The sequence below is a fragment of the Calidris pugnax genome, unplaced genomic scaffold (genome assembly GCF_001431845.1).
Source record: "Calidris pugnax isolate Ruff unplaced genomic scaffold, ASM143184v1 scaffold147, whole genome shotgun sequence".
Taxonomy (NCBI): Eukaryota; Metazoa; Chordata; class Aves; order Charadriiformes; family Scolopacidae; genus Calidris; species Calidris pugnax.
In genome coordinates, this window is record NW_015092359.1 from 4,080,791 (window position 1) to 4,102,815 (window position 22,025).

Here is a 22,025-nt window from a genome sequence, read left to right on the forward strand (position 1 = left end):
TACAACTGGTTTTTTACCCCCTTGCACCCCCTCTTTTTTCTGGGCACCCCTCTGCTGGGGCAGGGCAGCTCCAAACCCCCTAAAAAAAACCAAAAGCCAGCGCTTTTTTTTTTTTTTTTTTTTTTTAACCAAAGTTATGATAGCTAAAAAGGAACAGAATTCCTAAGTATGTTAAATGCTTAAGTATGTTAGTGAATCAGAGAACTCTTTTTGCTAAATGAATGTCTTCAAAACTAGGCGTAGTAAAAGGAAATGGTCTTAGGCAGCAAAATGTAAATTGTCACTCCAGAAGGCTAATCTTAAACTTCTAAGTAACAATCACTAAGCCAAAGTGATATCAAGACTGCTAGAAGTCAGTAATTTTATTCTTACCACTGATCTTTTTTTTTTTTTTTTTTTTTTTGCTGTGGCTGCAGCTCCCTCCGTGCCCGCCCTGGGGAAGGAGGTGGTGGCCAGACGTGGTCAGGGACAGCTCTGCCCCAACACGCTCGGGTGCCAGAGCCAGAGCAACATGGGCTGGAGACACGTTATCGGCTGGGGCTTCGCTCAGGAACGCCCACAGCTGCTGGAGAACCAGCCTGGCAGGGTGGGGAACTGGTCCTCCACAGCCACCACTCTTGGCTCAGGGACAAGGACTGGTGGTGGTGGCAGCCTGGGGTCAGGGCTTGGGGGCAACGATCCCCCCCACCTTGGGGGCTGAACGTGCCCATGGGCCGCACGGAGCTGGCAGAGGCAGCTGGTGGGCTCGAGCAGGGATCTATTTGGCAAAGGGGAGGAAGGGAGGCTGCGAGGGGAGGTGGGACAGGGCAGGTTGGCGCAGACCGGGCAGCTCCAGCCAAAGGTTGAGGATTTCCAAGGCCGGAGCCCTCCCTCCCTCTCCCCCCCCCATTGCCAAGTTTTTCCTGGTAGCCCAGTGGGAATCCCCTCTTTGCTGCCACTTGTCCTGTCGCCCAGCGCCTCCAGGAAGAACTGGGCTCCCTCTGCAGAGATAGCTCAGTTCCCAAACCCCACTCCCTTGGGCCTTCTCCTCAGCCCCCACGGGCTCCAGCCCTTCTGGCAACCTCCACCAGACAAAGGTGGCCCCAGCCCTGGCCGCAGGTACGGTCCCTTCTAACCTGCAGGACACCAGTTTCTCTGCAACACCCCAGGGGCTGGCAGGGACCTTCCCAATCCCGCAGATGCCCCTCAGCAAGCAAAGACCCGAGGCCGGGCAGTGAACACCTAGTGCCAAAAACCCATATTTTAATTCCACGTTGAGCCCAGGCCACCTGCAGCAGCAGCACCTCATGTCCTGCTGCCCTCCAGCCAGCCCCCCCTCACCGGGGGCTGACACCCCAAACAAGCAACTGCCTCCAGCCCCCCCCACCCCATCCCTTCTTGCTGCCACACTGGGTGCATTTGGGGCCTTGCTGCCCCACCAGTGCTCTGTCACCTGTGGAGACACTGCCACATCGCCCACAACCAACGAGACTCGGCGCAGGGAAGTCACCCCGGGGTGCTCCCAGCAGCCACAAAGTGCTCCCCGAGACGTGAAGGCTCCACTACAGAAGCCACCACCAGCTTGGCTGAGCAGAGCAGCCCCTCCACTGGGCTCAAAAAACTTGGATGGCCGGTTTTCCACCCAAGCTCAAAAGAAGGGGGATAGAGGGGGGCGTCAGGAGATACCCAGAGGAGAGAAGGTGGGTGCCTGTTCTCTCGCACCCCCCTGAACACGCCGTCCCCATCACTCCTCCAGTCCCGGCTCCACTGAGCATCAAACCAGGACAACATCAGCAGGCAGCAAACTTCTGCTGGATGAGTCTGTACCTGAGCAGCTCCTGCTCAGAGACGGAGGGCTGCAACCTCGCAGCAGCCTGCAGGAAGTCCTCCATGGTCAGGATCAGAGCAGAGCTCTCGGCGTCCAGCCCTGCGCGAGAGGGAGAGAGAACAGGAAAAGGTTGAACGCCAAAAGCGGCAAGATCCAGCAGCCACTGGAGACTGGAAGGAAAAAAAAACCATCTCTCCTTCCTCCTTCTGGAGGTGAAGATGATCACATCCACCCCATCTCTCCTTCTTCCTTCTGGAGGTGAAGATGATCACATCCACAGAAACTGCCTCCCGGTAACCCAGAGCCCAACGTTTAGACGTGGTTCCAGAGCTGTTGAGGTTCTTCTCGCAAAGCCCCGTGACCAATAGGGGTACCAAGAGGTGGGACAGGCAGGGGCTGGGCTCCTACCTTCCTCCATCCATTCCACCTTGCGTTTGACAGCGCACATCATGGCGTCCGAGCACAGGGCGTAGATGTCTGCTCCCGTCAGCTGAGCCGGGCATTTTTCTAGGATGGTGGTGAGGTTCACGGATGGATCTAGTTTAAACCTGCCAAGAGAGAAAACCGCAGGTGTAAAAGCCACAGGAAAAAAAAAAAAAAACCAAAACCAGAGCAGGGGAGAGAGAGAGGCGATAGCCAGTGTGGCTGGGAGGGAAGAATCAGAGGCCCCACGTTTGGCTGCTTCTGGTCGATGCTCTGCGCCCTCAAAAAAAAAAAGCATCAAAGGGGTTTGTTTATTTGTTTTCTCAACACAGTCACTTCTCTTAGCCCTCTCGCCTGCTAAGTAGGATCAAAGGTGACTTTTGAGTTCTCACTCGGAGAAATTAAGTGCTCCACATGCCCGGCTGGGAACAGCCTACAGCCAGGGCTGGACAAGAACATGTTTAATTACAGACAGCACAAACCACTGTAACCCCAAAGCACCCCACAGGAGCCAGGCTGCAGACAGAGAGCCTCCTCCAGCACGAAGAGCAGCGCGGTGCCGGAGGGCAGGCCGGCCAAGCCACACGGCGTGAAGAGCTGCTCTCGCCTCCCCTGGCAGCTTATCCTCAAAAAGCAGCAGGAATCACAGCTATCCACAACAGAAAAAAAAAAAACCAAACAACCCACCACCTTTCTGTAGAGGCATTCACAGCTGCTCACCCAGCTGTGGTAGGTTCTACCTCTGGACCTCAACTCCAGGGCTTGCTTTTCTCCCTCCAGAGAGATGCTCTGAGGATCTCCTGGGGAAGGAGGCAAACCCCACTGCTCGGTGATGTTTGGAACAGAGCAAAGGCTGGACACCCTTCAGCACTGCAGAAGAGGCAGCGAGACAAATGGAGCTGCCTTCACCCTGGGAGCTGGAAACAGCAGGAGATGTGCTAGGGGAACCCATGCAGGAAGCAAATGGGAGCTTGCTGCCACGTTGGTGTGCTGCAGTCCCATCACACCGTTACTGAATTTCACTGAATTTCACTGAATTTCTAGAGTTGGAAGGGACCATAGAGATCATCTAGTCCAACTCCCCTGCTGAAGCAGGATTGCCTAGAGCTAGAGCATGTTACTCAGGAGCATCCAGGCGGGTCTTGAAAATCTCCAAGGAAGGGGACTCCACACCCTCCCTGGGCAGCCTGTTCCAGGGCTCTGTCACCCTCACCGTGAAGAAGTTTCTCCTCATATTTGAGTGGAACCTCTTCTGTTCCAACTTGTGCCCGTTGCCCCTCGTCCTGTCAGTGGGAACCACTGAAAAGAGTCTGGCTCCCTCCTCCTTCAACCCTCCCTTGAGATACTTGTAGGCGTTGATAAGGTCTCCCCTCAGCCTTCTCTTCTCCAGACTAAAGAGTCCCAGCTCTCTCAGTCTCTCCTCATAAGGGAGATGCTCCAATCCTTGAATCATCTTTGTTGCCCTTCGCTGGACTCTTTCTAGTAGATCCCTGTCCCTCTTGAACTGGGGAGCCCAGAACTGGACACAGTACTCCAGTTGTGGCCTCACCAGTGCAGAGCAGAGGGGGAGAATGACTTCCCTTGACCTGCTGGCTACACTCTTCCCTATGCAACCCAAGATACCATTGGCCTTCCTGGCCACAAGAGCACACTGTTTACTCATTGTCATTTTACTGTCCACCAGGACCCCTAGATCTTTCTCTTCAGTAGTTGCCTCTAGCAGGTCCACCCGTAACCTATACTGGTACCTGACATTTTTCTTCCCCAGGTGCAGGACCCTACACTTTTCCCTGTTGAACCTCATGAGGTTCTTCCTTGCCCAGCCCTCCAGCCTGTCCAAGTCTCGCTGGATGGCAGCACAGCCCTCCGGGGTGTCAGCCACCCCTCCCAGTTTGGTATCATCAGCAAACTTGCTGAGGATACACTCTGTCCCCTCGTCCAGATCGTTAGGATCTGGCTAAGCTCCTCAAGAAAATCATGTGGGCACAGCGACTGGAGAACTCTACCAACGCAGAGATGCTCCCATCTTGTTGGGAAAACAACCAACCCCTGTTCTGCTTCTTGAAGTTGCCCCATCCTCTTCCTCTGGCTGTGGGTCAGTGCCCAGGGCTCAGACATGAAGCCAAGCTGGGGCACGCTACACGTCAACCCGAGGAAGACTGTCATTTACTGGGGGGTGGTGGAAGGCTGTTGGGAGAGGACAGGGTCACTCACCGCCTGGTGACGGCGCTCAGCACCTGCAGCTGCGACTCCCGGTCTTCATTTATGCCCACGTAGACCAGCTTGTCAAACCTGTCAGCAGAGAGGAGAAACAGTGGAGAAGAGACCAAGACAAACCCAACAACCCTGTGCAACGGAAACAAGGGTGGCCCTGGGGCAACTCCTTTTGCTGCCAACTTTGTGGATGACCCAAAGCTCAGGGGGAAGGAGTCAATGTGATGGAAGGCAGGGCTGCTCTTCAGAAGGACCCGGGCAGGCTGGAGAAACGGGCTGACAGGAACCACACGAGGTCCAACAACAGCAAATATGGAAGTCCTGCCCCAGGATGGGCAAGCTACAGGCATGAGGACAGGCTGGGGGGAATCAATCAAACCTGCCAATTTGGTACCACAGCAGGTCCTTTATTGACCTCTTCTGATGCTGGGGCAATACTCAGAGCGGTGGGAGATAACAAGGAGTGGTATCTTGTGCTGCTGCTGCAGCCACAGGTACTGGCCTGCTCTTGGCCTCCTATCTCCCCCAAAAACCAGGGCCAGGGGGCTTCAGGAATGGTCTTGGTGGAGGGAACATGGTGGAGACACCGTCCAGCTCATCGCTGCCTGAGGAGCTTTGGGGAACCACCCTGGACCGAGGCAGGGTAGGATATGACATACCTGCCCGGCCGGAGCAGAGCTGGGTCCAGGAGGTCAGGCCTGTTCGTAGCTCCAATGACAAAAACTTCTCTGGTGGAATGAAGGCCATCAAGCTCAGCCAGGAGCTGCGAGACGACTCTGCAGGAAGCAAAACAGGACACTCACATCAACACCTCGGCAAGCCATCCACTGTCACCCTCAGCCACCAAATGAAAAGAGGAATAAGCGAGGCCACCGGCAGGTCCATGCCTTGGACTTCAGCTCGTATTTCTCTTCCCTGAAGAGCCCCAACACAGCCACCCTGAATTCTCCCTTTAAAAGTGCAGCCAGCGAGTGTGTGGGCTCATTGCAAAGTTGAGTGCAAACCTCTGGTACCAGGACAGTCCTTCTGGCCTGCAGGACGGCCACATGTGCTTATACTTACCACCAGACACTGGCAACACCGACCAAACGTAGGCAGGCACACACGGCCATGGCTCAGGTTCCCCACTCGTGCATGTGCTGGCTGATCCTACCTCTCCCTGCTACGTGGTACTGCCCACTGCCCTGTCAGTCCACGCTGGGGACACCCTGGCAGGCCACTGTCACTGCCCACCAGCCCTCAGGGCAGTGGATGGCACACAACGCCCTTGCTGCTCTGCTTCAGTGCTGCGCTGGAATGGAGATATCTCCACCAGGTTCTTGGGATCACCTGAGGCAACTGATGGGCACCATACCCAGCCACTTCCGAGAGCCACTGGTTTGTGTGTGTGAAGATGGTCACTTGGGACACATGGTGTCATTGGAAAACTCTGCAGAACCCCCATGGATGAAGAGGAAGACTTGATGGGGACTATCAGCTCAACAGAAGAGGCCTGGGGGGAATAACCCTGTTTCTGGGTATCTCTACATATTTTGCTTTTACCAGAAGCAGCTGAAAGGTTTCCCACTGCAGGGAAACAGCAGCTAATGGGAGAAGAGCACGGCAGGGGTGTGAAGGATGACCTTGGAGAGGCCAAAGGGAGCAGTTGGCAGCCACAGAAGCAGCTGGAGGGGACTCTGTCTTAACCAAATGTTTGCACAACAAGCTTGGGCAATCAGGAATCTGCGGCAATGCAATCAGCAGTACTAATGTCCAGAGAGAAGAGACAGGCCATGAAGAGGAGCTGAAGGGAGCAGGGAAGGGAAAGAAAGAGAGTTGGGGTGGACTCTGTCTTGCAGGGCAATCCGAGGTGTGCTGCTCTCCCAAGGACATGTAATGCTCACTCACCTGTCCATGACACCCCCCGAATCTCCACTCCGCCCACGACTCGGGGCCAGGGAATCCAGTTCATCAAAGAAGATAATGCAGGGAGCAGCTGCCCTGGCTCTGGCGAATACTGGGAAGAGAGAGGACAAAAGGTGTCACTGGAGGAGCAGTCAACAGCAATAGGACCCGCGACATCACCAGCTGGGAAGAGCTGTGGACGGAAACCAGCTGCTCACTGCCTCACCACCACCAACTGCTCCTTCCTGAGGGGCTCAGTGGGAGCAGGGACGAGCAGCACCCCAGAATGATGGGCCCCAACTGCACCTCACATCAGGAAAACCAGGGACAAGAGTGACAGGCAGAGAGAAAGCAGGAGAAGAAGGTGCTGCAAGGCAGGGAACAGACTGGGTGTAGGAGACGGCCGTGCCCTTGCAGGCAGCTGCGGGTGGGAGTTGGGAAGAGGGGTTTAAGCACTACCTCCCCCTCTCCAGCACCATGGAAAAGCCCCATCTTCCCACATGTAGGAGTGGGATGCATCTGCTCACCGTCACGCACGTTCTCCTCGCTTTGCCCCACGTACATGTTGATCAGCTCTGGCCCTTTCACACTGTGGGGAAGGGAGAAGAGGGAGCCAAGTTAGAGCATGGCCATCCACTGCCAAGAGAAAGTCAGCCCCATCGCACGGACCCCCGTTCTTCACCTAAGGAATGTCATGGCACACGTGGTTGCCACTGCTTTTGCCAGCAAAGTCTTCCCTGTCCCTGGAGGCCCATACAGCAGCAGACCAGAGCGGCAAAGACCCAGTGAGAGCAGCTCCGGGTGCTCCAGGGGCAACTGGATAGTGTCCAAGATCTCCTTCTTCACCTCCTGGAGCCCACCAACATCCTGCCAGGACACGGAGGGGATCTGCCAAGAGGAGGGAGAAGGCCCTGTCAGCACTTCTTCCTGAGCCTCCAGCAAGAGCGTGGGGAGCTCTTGCTCCAGTGGGGCACTAGTCACCGGCCCCTTGTGCCACCAGTTGCGCCTGGTGGCTATAGAGCAAGTCAGCCCCCAGCTGTGGGATCCCCCAGCATCCACATTTCCTTTCTCCTGAGCTTTGCAATGGGGGAAAATGATTCTATGATTCTATAAAACCAACTGCGCGTGTCCCCAGGCGAGCTGCCACCTTGTCTCCAGTCCTCTGTTGCACCTCGTATCACCTGTCAGTGAAAACACCTCCAAGAAAGTATCTGCCAGGGTTATCTGCAGTTTTGTGGGGAGAAAGCCCTGCTGCTGTCGGGACGCACGAGGGAAGGTCAAAATAAGAAAGAAAAGAATTAAAAAAAAGGAAGCCACACCTAGCAATTGTGAGCTACTTGTGCTCAGGGCACCTTGTCCCCCAGGGTGGTGAGACTGTGCAAGGGCTTCACACCAGAGTGACAAAACCGGGGCTACTGGGAACCTCTGCCACGTGAAGGAGGATGTGAGAGACAGCCATCCTGGAGAACACTGTCCAGAACACTGGCTGCTTTTGAAAGGGGGGGATGGAAGAATAAAGTCCGTGGATGCTTGACAAGAAATAGATAGGGATGGGGCCAACTGCAAACATGCAAGGGATCGTTTGGGAAGAGAGGGAAGCCAGCAAACTTGAGAGGGGTGAGCCATGGCGCTTTCGTTATGTCCTGCTGAGCAAAGCAGCCTCCCAGGATGCTGCTGCTCTGCTCGCAGCGTTAAGAAATAGCAGGAATGCCACAGCTGGCGTGACAGATCCTCCCGAGAGCCAGAGCAGCTCCCCTGGGGAACACAGAGGGAAAGCAAAGCCTGAAAACGTTTCCCCCAGAGCCTCTGGTGTGGGGTGGGGGGAACAGGTGCCTGCACAAACGGGGAGTTTAAAAATAGGCCGGAGCAAAAATTCTTTCCCCCACGGCCAATTTGGCTCCCCTTCCTTCCCTGCTTGAGACGATGTTATCTCCTGCTATTTCTCCAGCTGTCCAGCAAGTTCACCAGGAAAAGCAGGTCAGACAAGATAAGGATTTCCAGAAAAAAAAAATAAAAAATAAAAAAAATCTTTTAAAGCAAAAAGTCACAGGCCCTACTTCTTCAGTGCCGATAAATGGAAGAATTGCCCTCTCCCCTGCGCTCCTGCTTACACTGCCTCACTAGAAAAAGATCTCCAGATATCAGCAGAGGAGCTGGCAAACTGCAGCAAGGCTCTTTTCAGGGGAGAACATCATCAGGCTGGGACATGGCGCAGACACCGCTAACAACTGGAGGTTGGAAATGAGTTGTCTCCAGCAGGCTCAACCCTAACTGCAACTAAATGCGCGGGACTGACCGGAAAAAGCAAGCAGGGGACTGAAAATTAGGTGTGTGGAGAGTATCCAGGTGTGCTAATGAGCTTTCTGAACCGCAGCCAATTAAGAAGAAATTGATAAAAGGACTGTAAAATACAAAGAAATTCAGCTCCCACTCACACAGCCGGCTGTCGAGCTCACTCTACGGTTATTATTTGTCTTAGGGCAAACTTGGCCAAACACTTGGCCCCAAAGTGTTTCATTTCAATCTCTAGTAAATTTATGAATGAATGAAGTCCCCAGGTAGCTCCTGCATGAGAACACCAGCAAGGTGTCACCCTGCTAGGGCAGGACTGCAGGTGGGCGGCTGGGGAAGGTGCCAGAATAACTGCTCCAAGGCCAGTGTTCCCCGTCCTGCGCTGAGCACAGGGTGTTTGCACCCGAGGGTGTGGAGAAGAGGCTCCAATCACTTCACTTGCTCCTTAACACCACGTTACCCAGCAAAAACAGTCACCCCAAACGCTGTTCCCCTGCCAGAGGTGGATCACACCCCTCCCGAGAAGCTGACTCTAATGGTTTTCCTCTGACGCTCCGTGTCCCTCTCTCTGAAGAACCCCCAAGCTCTTCAACCTGCCCATCTGTCAGAAAAGCCTGTGCCAGCTCCAGCAGCATCTGAGGCCAGGGATCAGGTATAAGGCTTCTCACACACGTGGGGAAACTCCCTCACCAGCTCGTGCCCCAGCCTCTCTGTTCTCCTTACACCAGGAGGCTGGAGATACTTCAGCAAGGGAGCCAGCCTGCGGGTTGCCTTTGCCTCTCGAAAAGCCGAGCGACACAGCTGGCACCCCTGTGGAGCTAATTGGAGGGGGCTCCAATTAGAGCAGCAAGGGCTACCCTGACCAAATTCAAAGCCAAGAGGATGAATAACCACTCCTGGGGGGAAGGGGGGGGGGGGGGAAAGCCCACAGCGGGCCTGTTTCCCACCCAAGGCTGGGGGAATACAGATTCACAGAATGCTATGGGGTTGGAAGGGACCTCTGGAGATCATCTAGTCCAACCCCCTGCCAAAGCAGGTCCACCCAGAGCAGGTTGCACAGGAACGTGGCCAGGAGCGGGTATGAATGTCTCCAGGGAAGGAGACTCCACCACCTCCCTGGGCAGCCTCTGCCAGGGCTCTGCCACCCTCAAAGTGAAGAAGTTCCTTCTCGTCTTTAGGTGGAACTTCTTCTGTTCAAGTTGGTGCCCATTTCCTCTTGTCCTGTCCCTGGGCACCACTGAAAAAAAGACCAGCCCCATCCTCTTGACACCCTCCCTTTAAGTATTTATAAGCATTGATCAGATCCCCCCTCAGCCTTCTCTTCTCCAGACTCACCTCTCCTTGCAAGGGAGATGCTCCAGGCCTCTCATCATCTTCATAGCCCGTGGAAGGACACGTACGTGGAAGGACACATACATGGAAGGACACAGCAGGAAGTGGCATGGTAGAGCACAGCCCTGCCTGGTGAGAGGTACTGAGTCACATAGCTCTAGAGAACATAAGAGGTTCCACTCAAATATGAGGAGAAACTTCTTCACGGTGAGGGTGACGGAACCCTGGAACAGGCTGCCCAGGGAGGTTGTGGAGTCCCCTTCCTTGGAGATTTTCAAGACCCGCCTGGATGCTCCTGAGTAACATGCTCTGACAAGCTCTAGGCAATCCTGCTTCAGCAGGGGAGTTGGACTAGATGATCTCTATGGTCCCTTCCAACTCTAGAAATTCAGTGAAATTCAGTGAAATTCAGAACCAACTCTCCCCTCCTCTGCCTCACCATCCTACCTTTGGGGCTCCCACCGCCTGCGAATGTGCGTCGTGCAGCTGGTCCAGCGCGAGGCCAAAATCCTCCTCCAGCACCGGGAACCCGGCAGTGCAAAAATCTCTCTCCGCTTCCTCGCTCAGTCCGCCAGGAAAACTGGTGAGGAAAGAGAAAGGAAGGATTCGGGCTCTGCTCCCCACTTCTTGGGGTTTTCATGCTGGCTGCAGCCCCTGCCCTCCCCCCGCCTCCTGCCCTGTTGCCTGTGCTACCTCAAGGCCTGGATGCGGGTACAAGCAGCCCGGCTGCTGTGGGACAACAGGGCACAGAAATCTCCCAGCACAAAACCCTGTGAATGCGGAAACAAACAGCATCAGTTCAGTCTCCCTGACCACAGCTCCAGCTTCAAAGGTGTACGGGGAAAAATTCCTCCCAGAGCTGCTCTTTGAGCTTCTGTGCCCCCGTTAAAAGGTCTAGCTTTTTTCTTTTTTTTTTTTTTTCCCCTACTAGTTCTGTCTTCTAGCAGAGCTAAGCATCAGCCAACACCTCTGCAAAAGGTGTGCAGTCCTTAGGCTGCAGTTAAAGCTGATGTCTGAGGACCAGGGTTAACCACTGAAGAAGTTGACTAGGCTGTAGGAATTGCCCCTTTTCCCCACGGCCAGGTAGGGGAGGTTGGCCCAGCACTCCTGTCCTGCCCATCTCCACATGCTGCTGTGGTTTCACTCACTGCAGTCCTGCGGGCCAGCTTGGACAGGCTCACTTCTTTGCCCAGAGGCAGACTGGCAGTCAGCATGCTCAGCATCGACCTCCTCTGCTCTTCTGAAAGGGCTTCGATTTTCACCTCGTGGAGGAAAGCAGTCTGCACGTCTGTAGGAACATCCTGGGGTTTGCAGGTTGTGCCGATCACCAGGACGGGGTGGCTGTTGAGAAAAGGTCAACAGCACATGGTCTCAGCTCTTTGGAAGCTTCCCTCTTACATTGCTACCACCCATGCCACGTTGGTCTGCAACGGCTGAGGAACGTGCACGTTGGCCAAGTGTCTTGCAGCCACCCTCCCCCAGCTTGCCCTTGAACTGCTTTGTGAGCTCTGTTTTCAAGTCAAGGCCCTTCAAAAGGCATCTTTTTTCTTCAAGGGATGTCTCGTTCCCTGTGCCCTGGTACTTGTCATCAACCTCAAGGTTCTCCTGGGCTCCAGCTCCCTCCCAGGGTCCCTACGACCCTTGGCATGTCTTGCAGCCAACGCGCCAGCTTTGCTCATCTGAGCAACGCAGAAACCAGCTTCAGAAAACGAAGCTTCCCAATTCCCTCTGCCACTAAGCTGGGCCCTCTGAAGTAAACAAAGCAAGTCTGGGAGAGACTCCACCGGATTAAAAATAACACAGGGCACGTTAGCAATCAGTCACCTTGATGTACCAGCGACTGCTGCCCTAGGAATGGCAGAAGCAAACAACCCCCCCAGATGCTCATAGCAAACGTGCAGGGTCCGTACCTCAGCGATGGGTCTCTGTCCAGGAGCAGCTGCCTCAGAGTAGCGATGACCCTGGCGTCCTCTCCTTGCCTGTCCCGGTCTCTGCCAAGCACCTCGATGTCTTTCAGCAGGAGCACACACGGACGATATTGCTGGGCCTGGGTGAAGGCCACCTGTACTTTCTCCTGTGTGGCTCCGCTGGTGTCACCGCACAAACTAACGCAATCGACCTGCAAGCCAGACCACACGACACCACAGTCCGCAGAGATTGCGACAGGGACAGCTGGGGGACCCAGGACAACACTCAATTCCACAAAGCAGTGGAGTGAGAGGACGAGAGGCAACGGGCACAAGCTGGAACATAAGAGGTTCCACTCAAATATGAGATAAAACTTCTTCACAGTGAGGGTGACAGAGCCCTGGAACAGGCTGCCCAGGGAGGTCGTGGAGTCCCCTTCTTTGGAGATTTTCAAGCCCCACCTGGATGCTCCTGAGTAACATGCTCTGACAAGCTCTAGGCAATCCTGCTTCAGCAGGGGAGTTGGACTAGATGATCTCTATGGTCCCTTCCAACTCTAAAAAATTCAGTGAAATTCAGTGAAGCTTTCCAAGTGCAATTGACAGCTGAAGGGAGATCTAAAATGGATGTTTCCCAAAGACGGGCTCAGGACGTATTCAACACAGATACATTCAGGACTCTCTGGCATGGAAAAATGGCTGTGTCTTGCTTCTCTGCAGGAGGTTGAGGGGGGCAGGAGGGTCTTGTCTGAAAAAGGTGAGGCCAAGGGACAGAAGGCATCGATACAGGGGATGTCATGGCTCAGCAAGCAACGCTGGAAGGGATAGGAGAGCAGTGGAAGAGGTCAAGACAGGGAGAACAAGGTGTCTCAGAGGAACAGTGCAAAGAGCAGAGGGGGAGGCTCAGGAAACTGTTCAACCCGGTGCCACACAGGCTCAAAGTGCAAGAGGAAGGTAGAAGGTAAGGGGTGTGTGTGTGTGGGAAGTTAGAAGTGGCTAGAGGCCCAGACACTGTTTATAAAGTAAACATTTGATAAAGTAATCTAAACAGGAGAGGTGACTGGTGAGCCTTGAACATTCCACCTTCTCTTGAACGCTGCTGGAAACAGGCAGTGCTGCCTCCTGGTGCTGCGAGGTCACACACAGGGAGCCAGACCATCTTTTGGATTCCCTGGGCCTCATTCTCAGAAAGGGTAGTTTGGAGTAGGGAGGACACCTCTAGGGCTGATGTAAAGGGTAAGGCTGGGGACACAGAGCAGAGGAACTCCTGTGCTCCGTATACCCTAGACAAAACCAGGAGTTCAGTTTGTGGAAGTGACAACCAAATGGCAGCAGTGTCTGTATGCAAGTACAGAAGGGCAGAGAGAAAGGACAAAAAACTGCTGATGGTCCAGTGGTGGAGGTCACCATGGAAGAATTACTGTGGCCTGGTAGGAAGCAGGCAGAAGAGTCAGAGAGGAAGGGATGAGAAGGTGGGGTGGTAACATTAGTATTGCAGTAAGTGAGAAAAGGAGAGGAGTATGTAAAAGCTGGGATAGGAGAATAAGGTGGGCAGGAAATAGCTCTGGCTTCAACAGTAAGAGTCTTGGTCTTTAAAAGCAGCACACAAGGCCAAAACCAGAGCTATAGCCTTACACTTACACATCACACTAGGATCTGAGGCCACCAGCCAGGACATGGCAGGGACGCAGTGCTCCCAAACACATGGATCTGAAGGTACTGTGAAGTCTCTGCAATCTTGCACTGGATTCTCGAGAGCTACGGCATGTCCACAGAAGAGTAAGAGCTCAGCATCTCTAAGGATCACGTCCAGAAGATGAGCTCCACAGCAGTTGGCTGAGGCTGTATCTATCTCCCCCATTCACCCACTGGTACTGCTTTACTTGGATAGAAAAGAACAGCTAAAAAGAGTGTAATGTCAACCCAACAGGACCCAACTTCTAAACAGAAAAAGAAAATCCAAATATCCAAAATGCGTAGCTCATTTTCTATGAGTTTACTCTGAAAATACCCATAAAAAAGGAGCAAGCCTATGTTTCCCTTCCACACAAAGGAACCTTCCAGCTCTCTTCTTTCCATCTTTCTTCTTCTTCCAAGTCCTTTCAGAGTTTCAGAAACTCTCCAAGAAAAGTCACCACGTGACTTCCAATCCTCTCACTTTTGCAAACGTAACTCCACACGTTCAAGGAGATTAAAGAATTTGCAGGATACACCCAGACCATCAGAGTGAACAAAAGGAGTGTGCAGAAGGAAAGCAGTATTTTTAACCCATCGGTCTTGGTGGCCAGAACCTTCGGTGCTGAAAAGAGACAGGAGCTAGACCTCATTTTGGCCATGAAGATTACCCAGTACAGCCACAGCTGTAGGAATGGCTGGACTGGTTCAGACCAAGAGCCCCTTTAACCCACTATTTTGACTCCAAGCACAGAATCACACACAGAATCACATGGGGTTGGAAGGGACCTCTGGAGATCATCCAGTCCAACCCCCTGCCAAAGCAGGGCCACCCAGAGCAGGTTGCACAGGAACGTGTCCAGGTGGGGTTTGAATGTCTCTAGAGAAGGAGACTCCACCACCTCCCTGGGCAGCCTCTGCCAGGGCTCTGCCACTTTCACAGGAACGAAGTTCCTCCTCATCTTTAGGTGGAACTTCTTATGGTCAAGTTGGTGCCCATTTCCTCTTGTCCTGTCCCTGGGCACCACTGAAAAAAGACCGGCCCCATCCTCTTGACACCCTCCCTTTAAGTATTTATAAGCATTGATCAGATCCCCCCTCAGCCTTCTCTTCTCCAGATTAAAAAGACCTGAGTCCCTCAGCCTCTCCTCCTAAGGGAGATGCTCCAGGCCACTAATCAACCACAAGTGCTGCTTAAGGAGGAGTAAGAACAGAGTAAGCTCATATAACCCTCTCCACTCAGTACTCTTCCAGGCACCCACCATTCCCACCAAAAGGGATTTTCCCAGTCAGATGTGACTGATTTCATAACAAAAGATTTCTCTTCCAAATACTCTTACCTACACAACCGACCATTCCCTTTAGCTTGTCTTTTCCCACTAGCTCCACCTGGCAGCCCCAGAACTCATGCCAGCACAGAGAAAAGTAAACATTTTCCACTCTGATCTGATTGTTTACATATATGGAGAACAGACCTCAAGTTTTCATGGAGCCATTGACATAAAATCAAATGCTTGATACTGACTGGTGACAATCAGTTTGAAATCTATCATTTCCCATGCAACACTAACTACAGTGAATTTTACCTGCCATTTCTCTGCTCAATCGCTTGGTTTCATTAAAGGTCTCTAGTCCTAGGACAGTCTGTCTCCCTTTTCTTTTACCTTTACTATCTTAGTTATCAACAAGCCACCACATCCCAGTTCACCCCCTTTCCCAAATCATTTCTGAGCTCCCAGTTAGATGCCCACAGAGCTCTGCTGCTAATTGCGAAGACTCATCAACTACTCCCATCCCAGTCCCAACCACTTAACCAGCACTTTATCCGTGCCAGGACCTTCACTCACAACCCATCGCCACTCAAGTTTCTCCAAGAGCCTTTTCAAAACCCAAGTAGACTGTGTTGGTCAAGTTACCTTCTCCCCACGCTTGGTAACACCTTCAAGTAACCTTCTGACAGGATTTCCCATTGCAAAATCTACATGGGTTCTTCAAGAGTGGTGAAGTCATCCCAGACTGTACTAACTCTATCCTCTGCCCTAACCTGCTACAGGTTTGTGCCCTTTGAAGGATGCCTCTGTTTTGTCTTCCATTTACTTTTCTCGAGCCCATCCCAATGTGATCTACGCAGCGACCTCACTCTGTGGAGCGGTGTCTCTCATTCACCTCCTCAGCAGATGCAACGCTTCCTTTTCTTGGCTGATTCTTTCCTTTTCATGGTGTTCCCCTTCCAAAAGCCAAGCACTGCTTATGGAATATTTGGAGGCCTTTTTGGCTCTTTGGGGGGGGGGGTTGGGTGAATGTGTACCCAGTTACAGGGCAGCTCTTCTACAGGCCATGAGATTTTTGAACCAGACCTGGCACACATGCTGTTATCAAACCAAGAGCTGCATTTCTTTTCTAGGCTTCCCACCCAGCTAGAGAAGATCTCCACGCCATCCCTGCCTCGCTTTCCGCCATGCCTTCTGCCCAACCTACACGGGGACAATTGAAAACACCCAACGCCACAGCAGTTCTTGCCCTCATCACCTCTCCAACTTCTCGCAGTATATTTTAATTACTGCCACCCTCTGGGGTATAGCACCAACTCAACGCCCTATCAAATGACAGGAAGTCAGTCTGCTGAAATACAACCACGCACTGCAGTACCTGTAGAGCACCTCAGACTGACAGCAATAATAGCAAGAGACAGTAAAGAAAGGTACAAATGCAATCTCTGGACCAAGAGATCTCTAAATTACTGATTTTGGAGCACTGGAGAGTACACGCCAAAGGAAACATCTCTTCACACTCATGCACTCTTCCTCAGCATGTTACTGGCCAGTCTCAGACACAGCCCAGGGGGCCAGACAGTCCTTCAGGCTGACCCAAATGCTTGCTCTGAGGTTCTGCCCACCACCCATGCCAGAGCGAGCTGCTAAACTCAGCAGACTCGGGGCTCCTTTTCTCTGCCCTGTGCACGTGGGAGCAGCTTCCGCGTAGTAGGCTCACGTCACAGTTGCAGTATGGCTAACTTAAAAAAGCTGTAATCCTTTAAAAATTCTGTAATCCTTTGCATGTTGTACATCCACCAACCAACTGACTGCAGGAGGAATTACCTTGAAGAGGTGGAGGTTGAGGCAGCTACAGGCAGCTCTGACAGCCATCACCTTCCCACTGCCACTTGGCCCCGAGAGGAGAACGCTGCCAGCCCCGCTCAGTGCACTTGCCCTGGAACAAACACAGAGGCAGCTCTTCCAGTGCTCTGGGATGGGGGTCTCAGCTCTCCCGGGGCTTGCTAGAAGGAATTTTAACTCACCGACTGTTCAGGTGAGGCTGAAGAGCATCACAGAGCTGCTTCACAACATCAGAAAGGCCAGCAGGAGACAAACTGCTCCAGAACTCATGGCTGTTATAGGCTGGGCTAGACGGGACCGCGCTGTTTGTCGAACCCACCTGTGAGGAAGGGAAAATAGCACTCTGTGGAACACCACCCAGAAAAGACATGTGACAAAGTGACAAATTCTGTCCTGAAATGCCATTTTTCAACGGCAAGAGGCACAAGCCTCCACAGGCACCTTCATCATCCATAGTACAACCTCAGCCTCAGATCTCCTGCACACCCTCCCAGCTCTCCACTGACGTCTTACCAGATAGACAGAGGTGTTCTGGGTGTCCACCAGGTAACCCTCAGACTTCTCGCTTTCCACCATGCCTAAAATCTTCCTCGCTTTGAAGTAAAGCTCTGGCCACCTAAGGGAGAAAGGTGTTAAAATCGTTGAGTCAAGATCTTGACGACAGGAACAGCAGAGCTGTCAACAAGAAGACAGCTGAAAGGTACAGGTAAGCAGAGTTACTCTTGCCCTCTCCCAGGACCCACATGGATCCTTTATGGACCCTGCAGTGCTGTCTGGCAACAGGACTGTCAACAGTTACAGCTTCTGCTGGTGGCTTCAGTCCACAAGTACAGCTGTACTCATTTCATCTAAGCTCACGACATCCTCTCTTCTGCCATCGCTGCTTTCACTACAACGCTGCAGAGATTCACCTGCAGAGTCTAAAACCTTACAGCACAGAGTCCTCTGGGCTGCAGACCAGGACTCACCCAAATACCACAAGAGCCTTAGAAGCATCCTGCCCTGGAGGCCTCACAGGAAGCAAAATGCTTCCTCCTACATCAATATTCCACTGGACAGATTAAGGGACCTGCAGAGGTTTCCTCTAGGATTTTCTCCCCCCTCTGAATAATTGTACCACTCACACACCAACAGTTCCAAGCTCTTTAGGTCCCTTGAGCTCTGCTGTCTTCTCTTGCTTGCCAGAGGGTTAATAGATAAGTCCACAAATGGAAGACTTGTGCCTCCCACGGTCTGGCCTCCCTCCAAGAAACAGCCTAGAAAATACTCATTGTAGTTGGCTATAAAACTATTAAACTTTAAAATCATAGAATCATAGAATTTCACAGGCCGGAAGGGACCTCCAAGGGTCATCTAGTCCGACCCCCCCGCAGTCAGCAGGGACACCCCCAACTAGACCAGGTTGCCCAGGGCCTCGTCGAGCCTCTCCTTGAATATCTCCAGGGATGGGGCCTCAACCACCTCCCTGGGCAACCTGTTCCAGTGCTCCACCACCCTCACAGTAAAGAACCCCCTCCTAATCTCCAATCTAAATCTGTTCCCCTCCAGCTTGAAGCCATTTCCCCTCGTCCTGTCACTACAGGCCTTTCTAAACAGGTTCTCCCCAGCCTTCCTGTAGGCTCCCTTCAGGTACTGGAAGGCTGCTATTAGGTCTCCCCGGAGCCTCCTCTTCTCCAGGCTGAACAACCCCAGCTCCCTCAGCCTGTCCTTGTAGCAGAGGTGCTCCATCCCCTTGATCATCCTTGTGGCCCTCCTCTGGACCCTCTCCATCAGGTCTATGTCCTTCTTATATTGAGGGCTCCAGACCTGCACACAATACTCCAGGTGAGGTCTCACCAGAGCAGAGTAAAGTGGCAGAATCCCCTCTCTGGACCTGCTGGCAACGCTTCTTTTGATGCAGCCCAGGATGGGATTGGCCTTCTGGGCTGCAGCTGCACACTGCCTGCTCATGTCCAGCTTCTCATCCACCAGCACCCCCAAGTCCCTTTCCTCAGGGCTGCTTTTCAACACCTCACCCCCTAGTTTGTATTGGTGGCGAGGATTGTTCCGGCCCAGGTGCAGAACCTTGCATTTGCTCTTGTTGAACCTCATGAGGTTCACCTGGGCCCACCTCTCCAGCCTGTCCAGGTCCTTTTGGATGACATCCCACCCCTCTGGTGTATCGACAACACCACACAGCTTGGTATCATCCGCAAACTTGCTGATGGTGCCTTTAATCTCCCTGTCTATATCATTGATAAAAATGTTAAACAGCACCGGCCCCAGCACGGACCCTTGAGGAACACCACTTGTGACTGGTTTCCATCTGGACTTTGAGCCATTGAGTACTACCCTCTGGATGCGACCATCCAGCCAGTTCCTTATCCACTGAACAGTCCACCCATCAAATCCGTACCCCTCCAATTTGGCAATCAGGATGTTGTGGGGGACCGTGTCAAAGGCCTTACAGAAATCCAGATAGATCACATCCATAGGTTGCCCCTTGTCTACTGACCAAGTCACTTTATCATAGAAGGCCACTAGGTTAGTCAGGCAGGACCTGCCCCTAGTAAAGCCATGTTGGGTGTCCTGGATTACCTCCCTGTCCTTCATGTGCCCAAGCATGGCATCTAGGAGGATCTGTTCCATGATCTTCCCAGGCACAGAGGTGAGACTGACGGGTCGGTAGTTCCCAGGGTCCTCCTTTCTACCCTTTTTAAAAATGGGTGTGATGTTCCCCTTCTTCCAGTCTGCAGGGACTTCATCTGACTGCCATGATTTTTCAAATATCATGGAAAGTGGCTTGGCAACTACTCAGCCAGTTCCTTCAGGACTCTGGGATGTATCTCATCAGGTCCCATGGACTTGTATATCATACATAGCGGAGCTGAGGAGCGTTACAACACGCCACTAGTACACCCTGTGTGAATGAGTCAGGGCGACCCTTTGCCTCAGGTGCTTCGGTTACCCGTGGCAGTTCCCTCAGTGACACAGCTGAAGTGTGTATATTAACGCCAGCAAAACCTCCCTGCAAGCACCCCCGCTCTGATACAAAGGTGACTTTCATTTAGCACAGAACTGTGCTAATTGGTGGCCAAGCAGAAAGTTATTCCAACGTGAACTGCAAGGGGCAGACACTTTGTCTGTCAGATACTGACAAACCCAACTTTCACTTTGCTTTCTTCATGTGGCTGTCTTCAGGCCATCCCTTCCTCCCCTTCAATCCTTTTCCCCCTTTAGTTTCTCTCTCTCTTTTTCCTTTCTTCCCTCCATGACCATTTGAGTGAGCTAAGGGAGGCCTCTCTCTTAGCTGCAGCCTTCCATAATCCAACAAAAACATTTCCCTCTTTCCCCTAAAATAAGAGGCAAATAGACTCCTAACTCCAGGGACAGATCAGAACGGAATAAACCATCTTGTTTCAGGAGAGTCAACAGTGGAAAATCTTTTCCCTTGCAGTACCCATGTCATAGAGCCACAGTTTGTTGCCACCTACCTTGGAAATTTGTCTGCATTTGCTTCTAAAAACTCGGCGTATCCAAACGTCGGAACACATAGGATGTCTCCCTCCTGGACAAGCCTACGAAAAAAAATAACAGGAAGTTTCATCAGTGAAAGAGAGTAAATTCTTCTGGCTGTGTGTCCTCCCCGTCCCATACCACGTGTGTTTTCACAGAAAAGAATGTAGCTGCTCACGACGACTCACACCTTTCCTGTAAATAAAAGTATAAATATCCACGTAAGGATTTAGCACGCACTGGATGTGAGTAGACACATCCAGACTAAGGGGAAACTCCTGGGAATGGTAAAGATGAATGCTATTAAAGAGCATCTCTTCCAGACAAAATAGCCTCCTTATCCCTGAGGATAACTCCAATAGAACGCCTCGACAGCCAAATGCAAGGGGATCGGGGACAGGTGTCATAAGAGAAGATGGCAACACATCCCGTTTCCCGATTGCTCAACCTCATTCCAAGCTGAAAACTGGGGTTACGAGCAGAATGGAGGTTTGGAGGCACCATTTCGGTGTCCTCAGCGCTGGATGGCAGATCACGAGGAAGGAGACTTGAGGCTGCCTTCCAAAGGACAGGACAAGAGGTGTTGTGTGCAGCTGAAGGACAATCATGAGAAGGTGGTAGAAGTGGGTATTCTAAAACTACTCACACCATGAGCCAGCAATGTGCCCTTGTGGCCTTCACACCATGAGCTGATGATGTGCCCTTATGGCCAAGAAGGCCAATGGCATCCTGGGGGGCATCAGGAAGAGTGTGAGCAGCAGGTCCCCAGCTGGAGCACTGGGTCCAGTTCTGGGCTCCCCACTTCCAGAAGGACAGGGAACTGCTGGAGAGGGGACAGCAGAGGGCTACAAAGATGATGAGGGGCCTGGAGCATCTCCCTTACGAGGACAGGCTGAGGGACTTGGGTCTTTTTAGTCTGGAGAAGAGAAGGCTGAGGGGGATCTGATCAATGCTTATAAATACTTAAAGGGAGGGCATCAAGAGGATGGGGCTGGTCTTTTTTCAGTGGTGCCCAGGAACAGGACAGGAGGAAATACTAGAATAGAAGAAGTTCCACCTAAAGATGAGAAGGAACTTCTTCACTTTGAGGGTAGCAGAGCCTTGGAAGAGGCTGCCCAGGGAGGTGGTGGAGTCTCCTTCTCTGGAGACATTCAAACCCCACCTGGCCACGTTCCTGTGCAACCTGCTCTGGGTGGACCTGCTTTGGCAGGGGGTTGGACTGGATGATCTCCAGAGGTCCCTTCCAACCCCATGTGAGTCTGTGATTCTGGTGCACATTATGCACAACATCAGCGCGTATCAGAGCTGGGCACCACAGACACAGAGCGGGGGCACATCTCACAAACACACGAGGAAGAGAAACGCGTCCCCGCGCAGCTCACCGGGGCGTTTTGAAGTGCTTGTAGAGGAGGCGGTCGTAGCCCCCCTGGGCGCTGTAGGCGGGCGAGCAGACCATCTCCAGGTGCAGCTCCTTGGCAAAAGGGGGCACGGACAGCACCGACCGGCTGCCCTTCCCATCGGCGGCGCCGGACCCTTCGTACCTCTGTGCGGGGGGAAAGGCCACACCATGAGACCCCCGCCCACGCCACTGTCAGCCCCGGTAGGCCTCCACCCTCCCCCGGCCCCCGGTCTCACCTGCAGGCGGAGGTTGGCGGCGGGGGCGGCGGGGTCGCAGCCCAAGTTGAAGGCCAGTGCGGGGGCCAGCAGGGCGGCGCTGTCGGGGGGCCCGCGGCGGGGGGCCCTCGGGTACTCCCAGGCCGGGGGGCGAGCCAGAAGGGCCGCCAAATGCTGACGGGCCGTCCCTTCGGCCCCCACCCGCACCCACTCCCCTTGGAACAGCCCCAGGGCCAGCAAACCCCGCCGGCTCACCCACACCTCCGC

At 53.1% G+C, this 22,025-nt stretch overlaps 1 protein-coding gene across 1 annotated transcript in view; it reads right to left on the bottom strand.

Annotated features, from left to right (window-relative positions):
- Positions 1–1,211: 1,211 nt before the first annotated feature.
- PEX6 (peroxisomal biogenesis factor 6) overlaps positions 1,212–22,025 on the bottom strand; it is a 25,478-nt gene continuing 4,664 nt past the window's right edge. The window contains exons 3-19 of the mRNA XM_014962376.1: positions 21,780–22,019; positions 21,527–21,687; positions 20,123–20,206; positions 17,163–17,265; positions 16,832–16,968; positions 16,632–16,743; positions 11,863–12,071; positions 11,101–11,293; positions 10,646–10,722; positions 10,400–10,532; positions 7,011–7,216; positions 6,856–6,917; positions 6,332–6,440; positions 5,104–5,220; positions 4,445–4,522; positions 2,216–2,355; positions 1,212–1,906 (exon numbers count right to left, since the gene is read on the bottom strand). Of these exons, the coding sequence (XP_014817862.1) occupies positions 1,770–1,906; positions 2,216–2,355; positions 4,445–4,522; positions 5,104–5,220; positions 6,332–6,440; positions 6,856–6,917; positions 7,011–7,216; positions 10,400–10,532; positions 10,646–10,722; positions 11,101–11,293; positions 11,863–12,071; positions 16,632–16,743; positions 16,832–16,968; positions 17,163–17,265; positions 20,123–20,206; positions 21,527–21,687; positions 21,780–22,019 (2,298 nt within the window). The 3' untranslated portion in view covers positions 1,212–1,769. The remainder of the gene's footprint in view (positions 1,907–2,215; positions 2,356–4,444; positions 4,523–5,103; positions 5,221–6,331; positions 6,441–6,855; positions 6,918–7,010; positions 7,217–10,399; positions 10,533–10,645; positions 10,723–11,100; positions 11,294–11,862; positions 12,072–16,631; positions 16,744–16,831; positions 16,969–17,162; positions 17,266–20,122; positions 20,207–21,526; positions 21,688–21,779; positions 22,020–22,025) is intronic.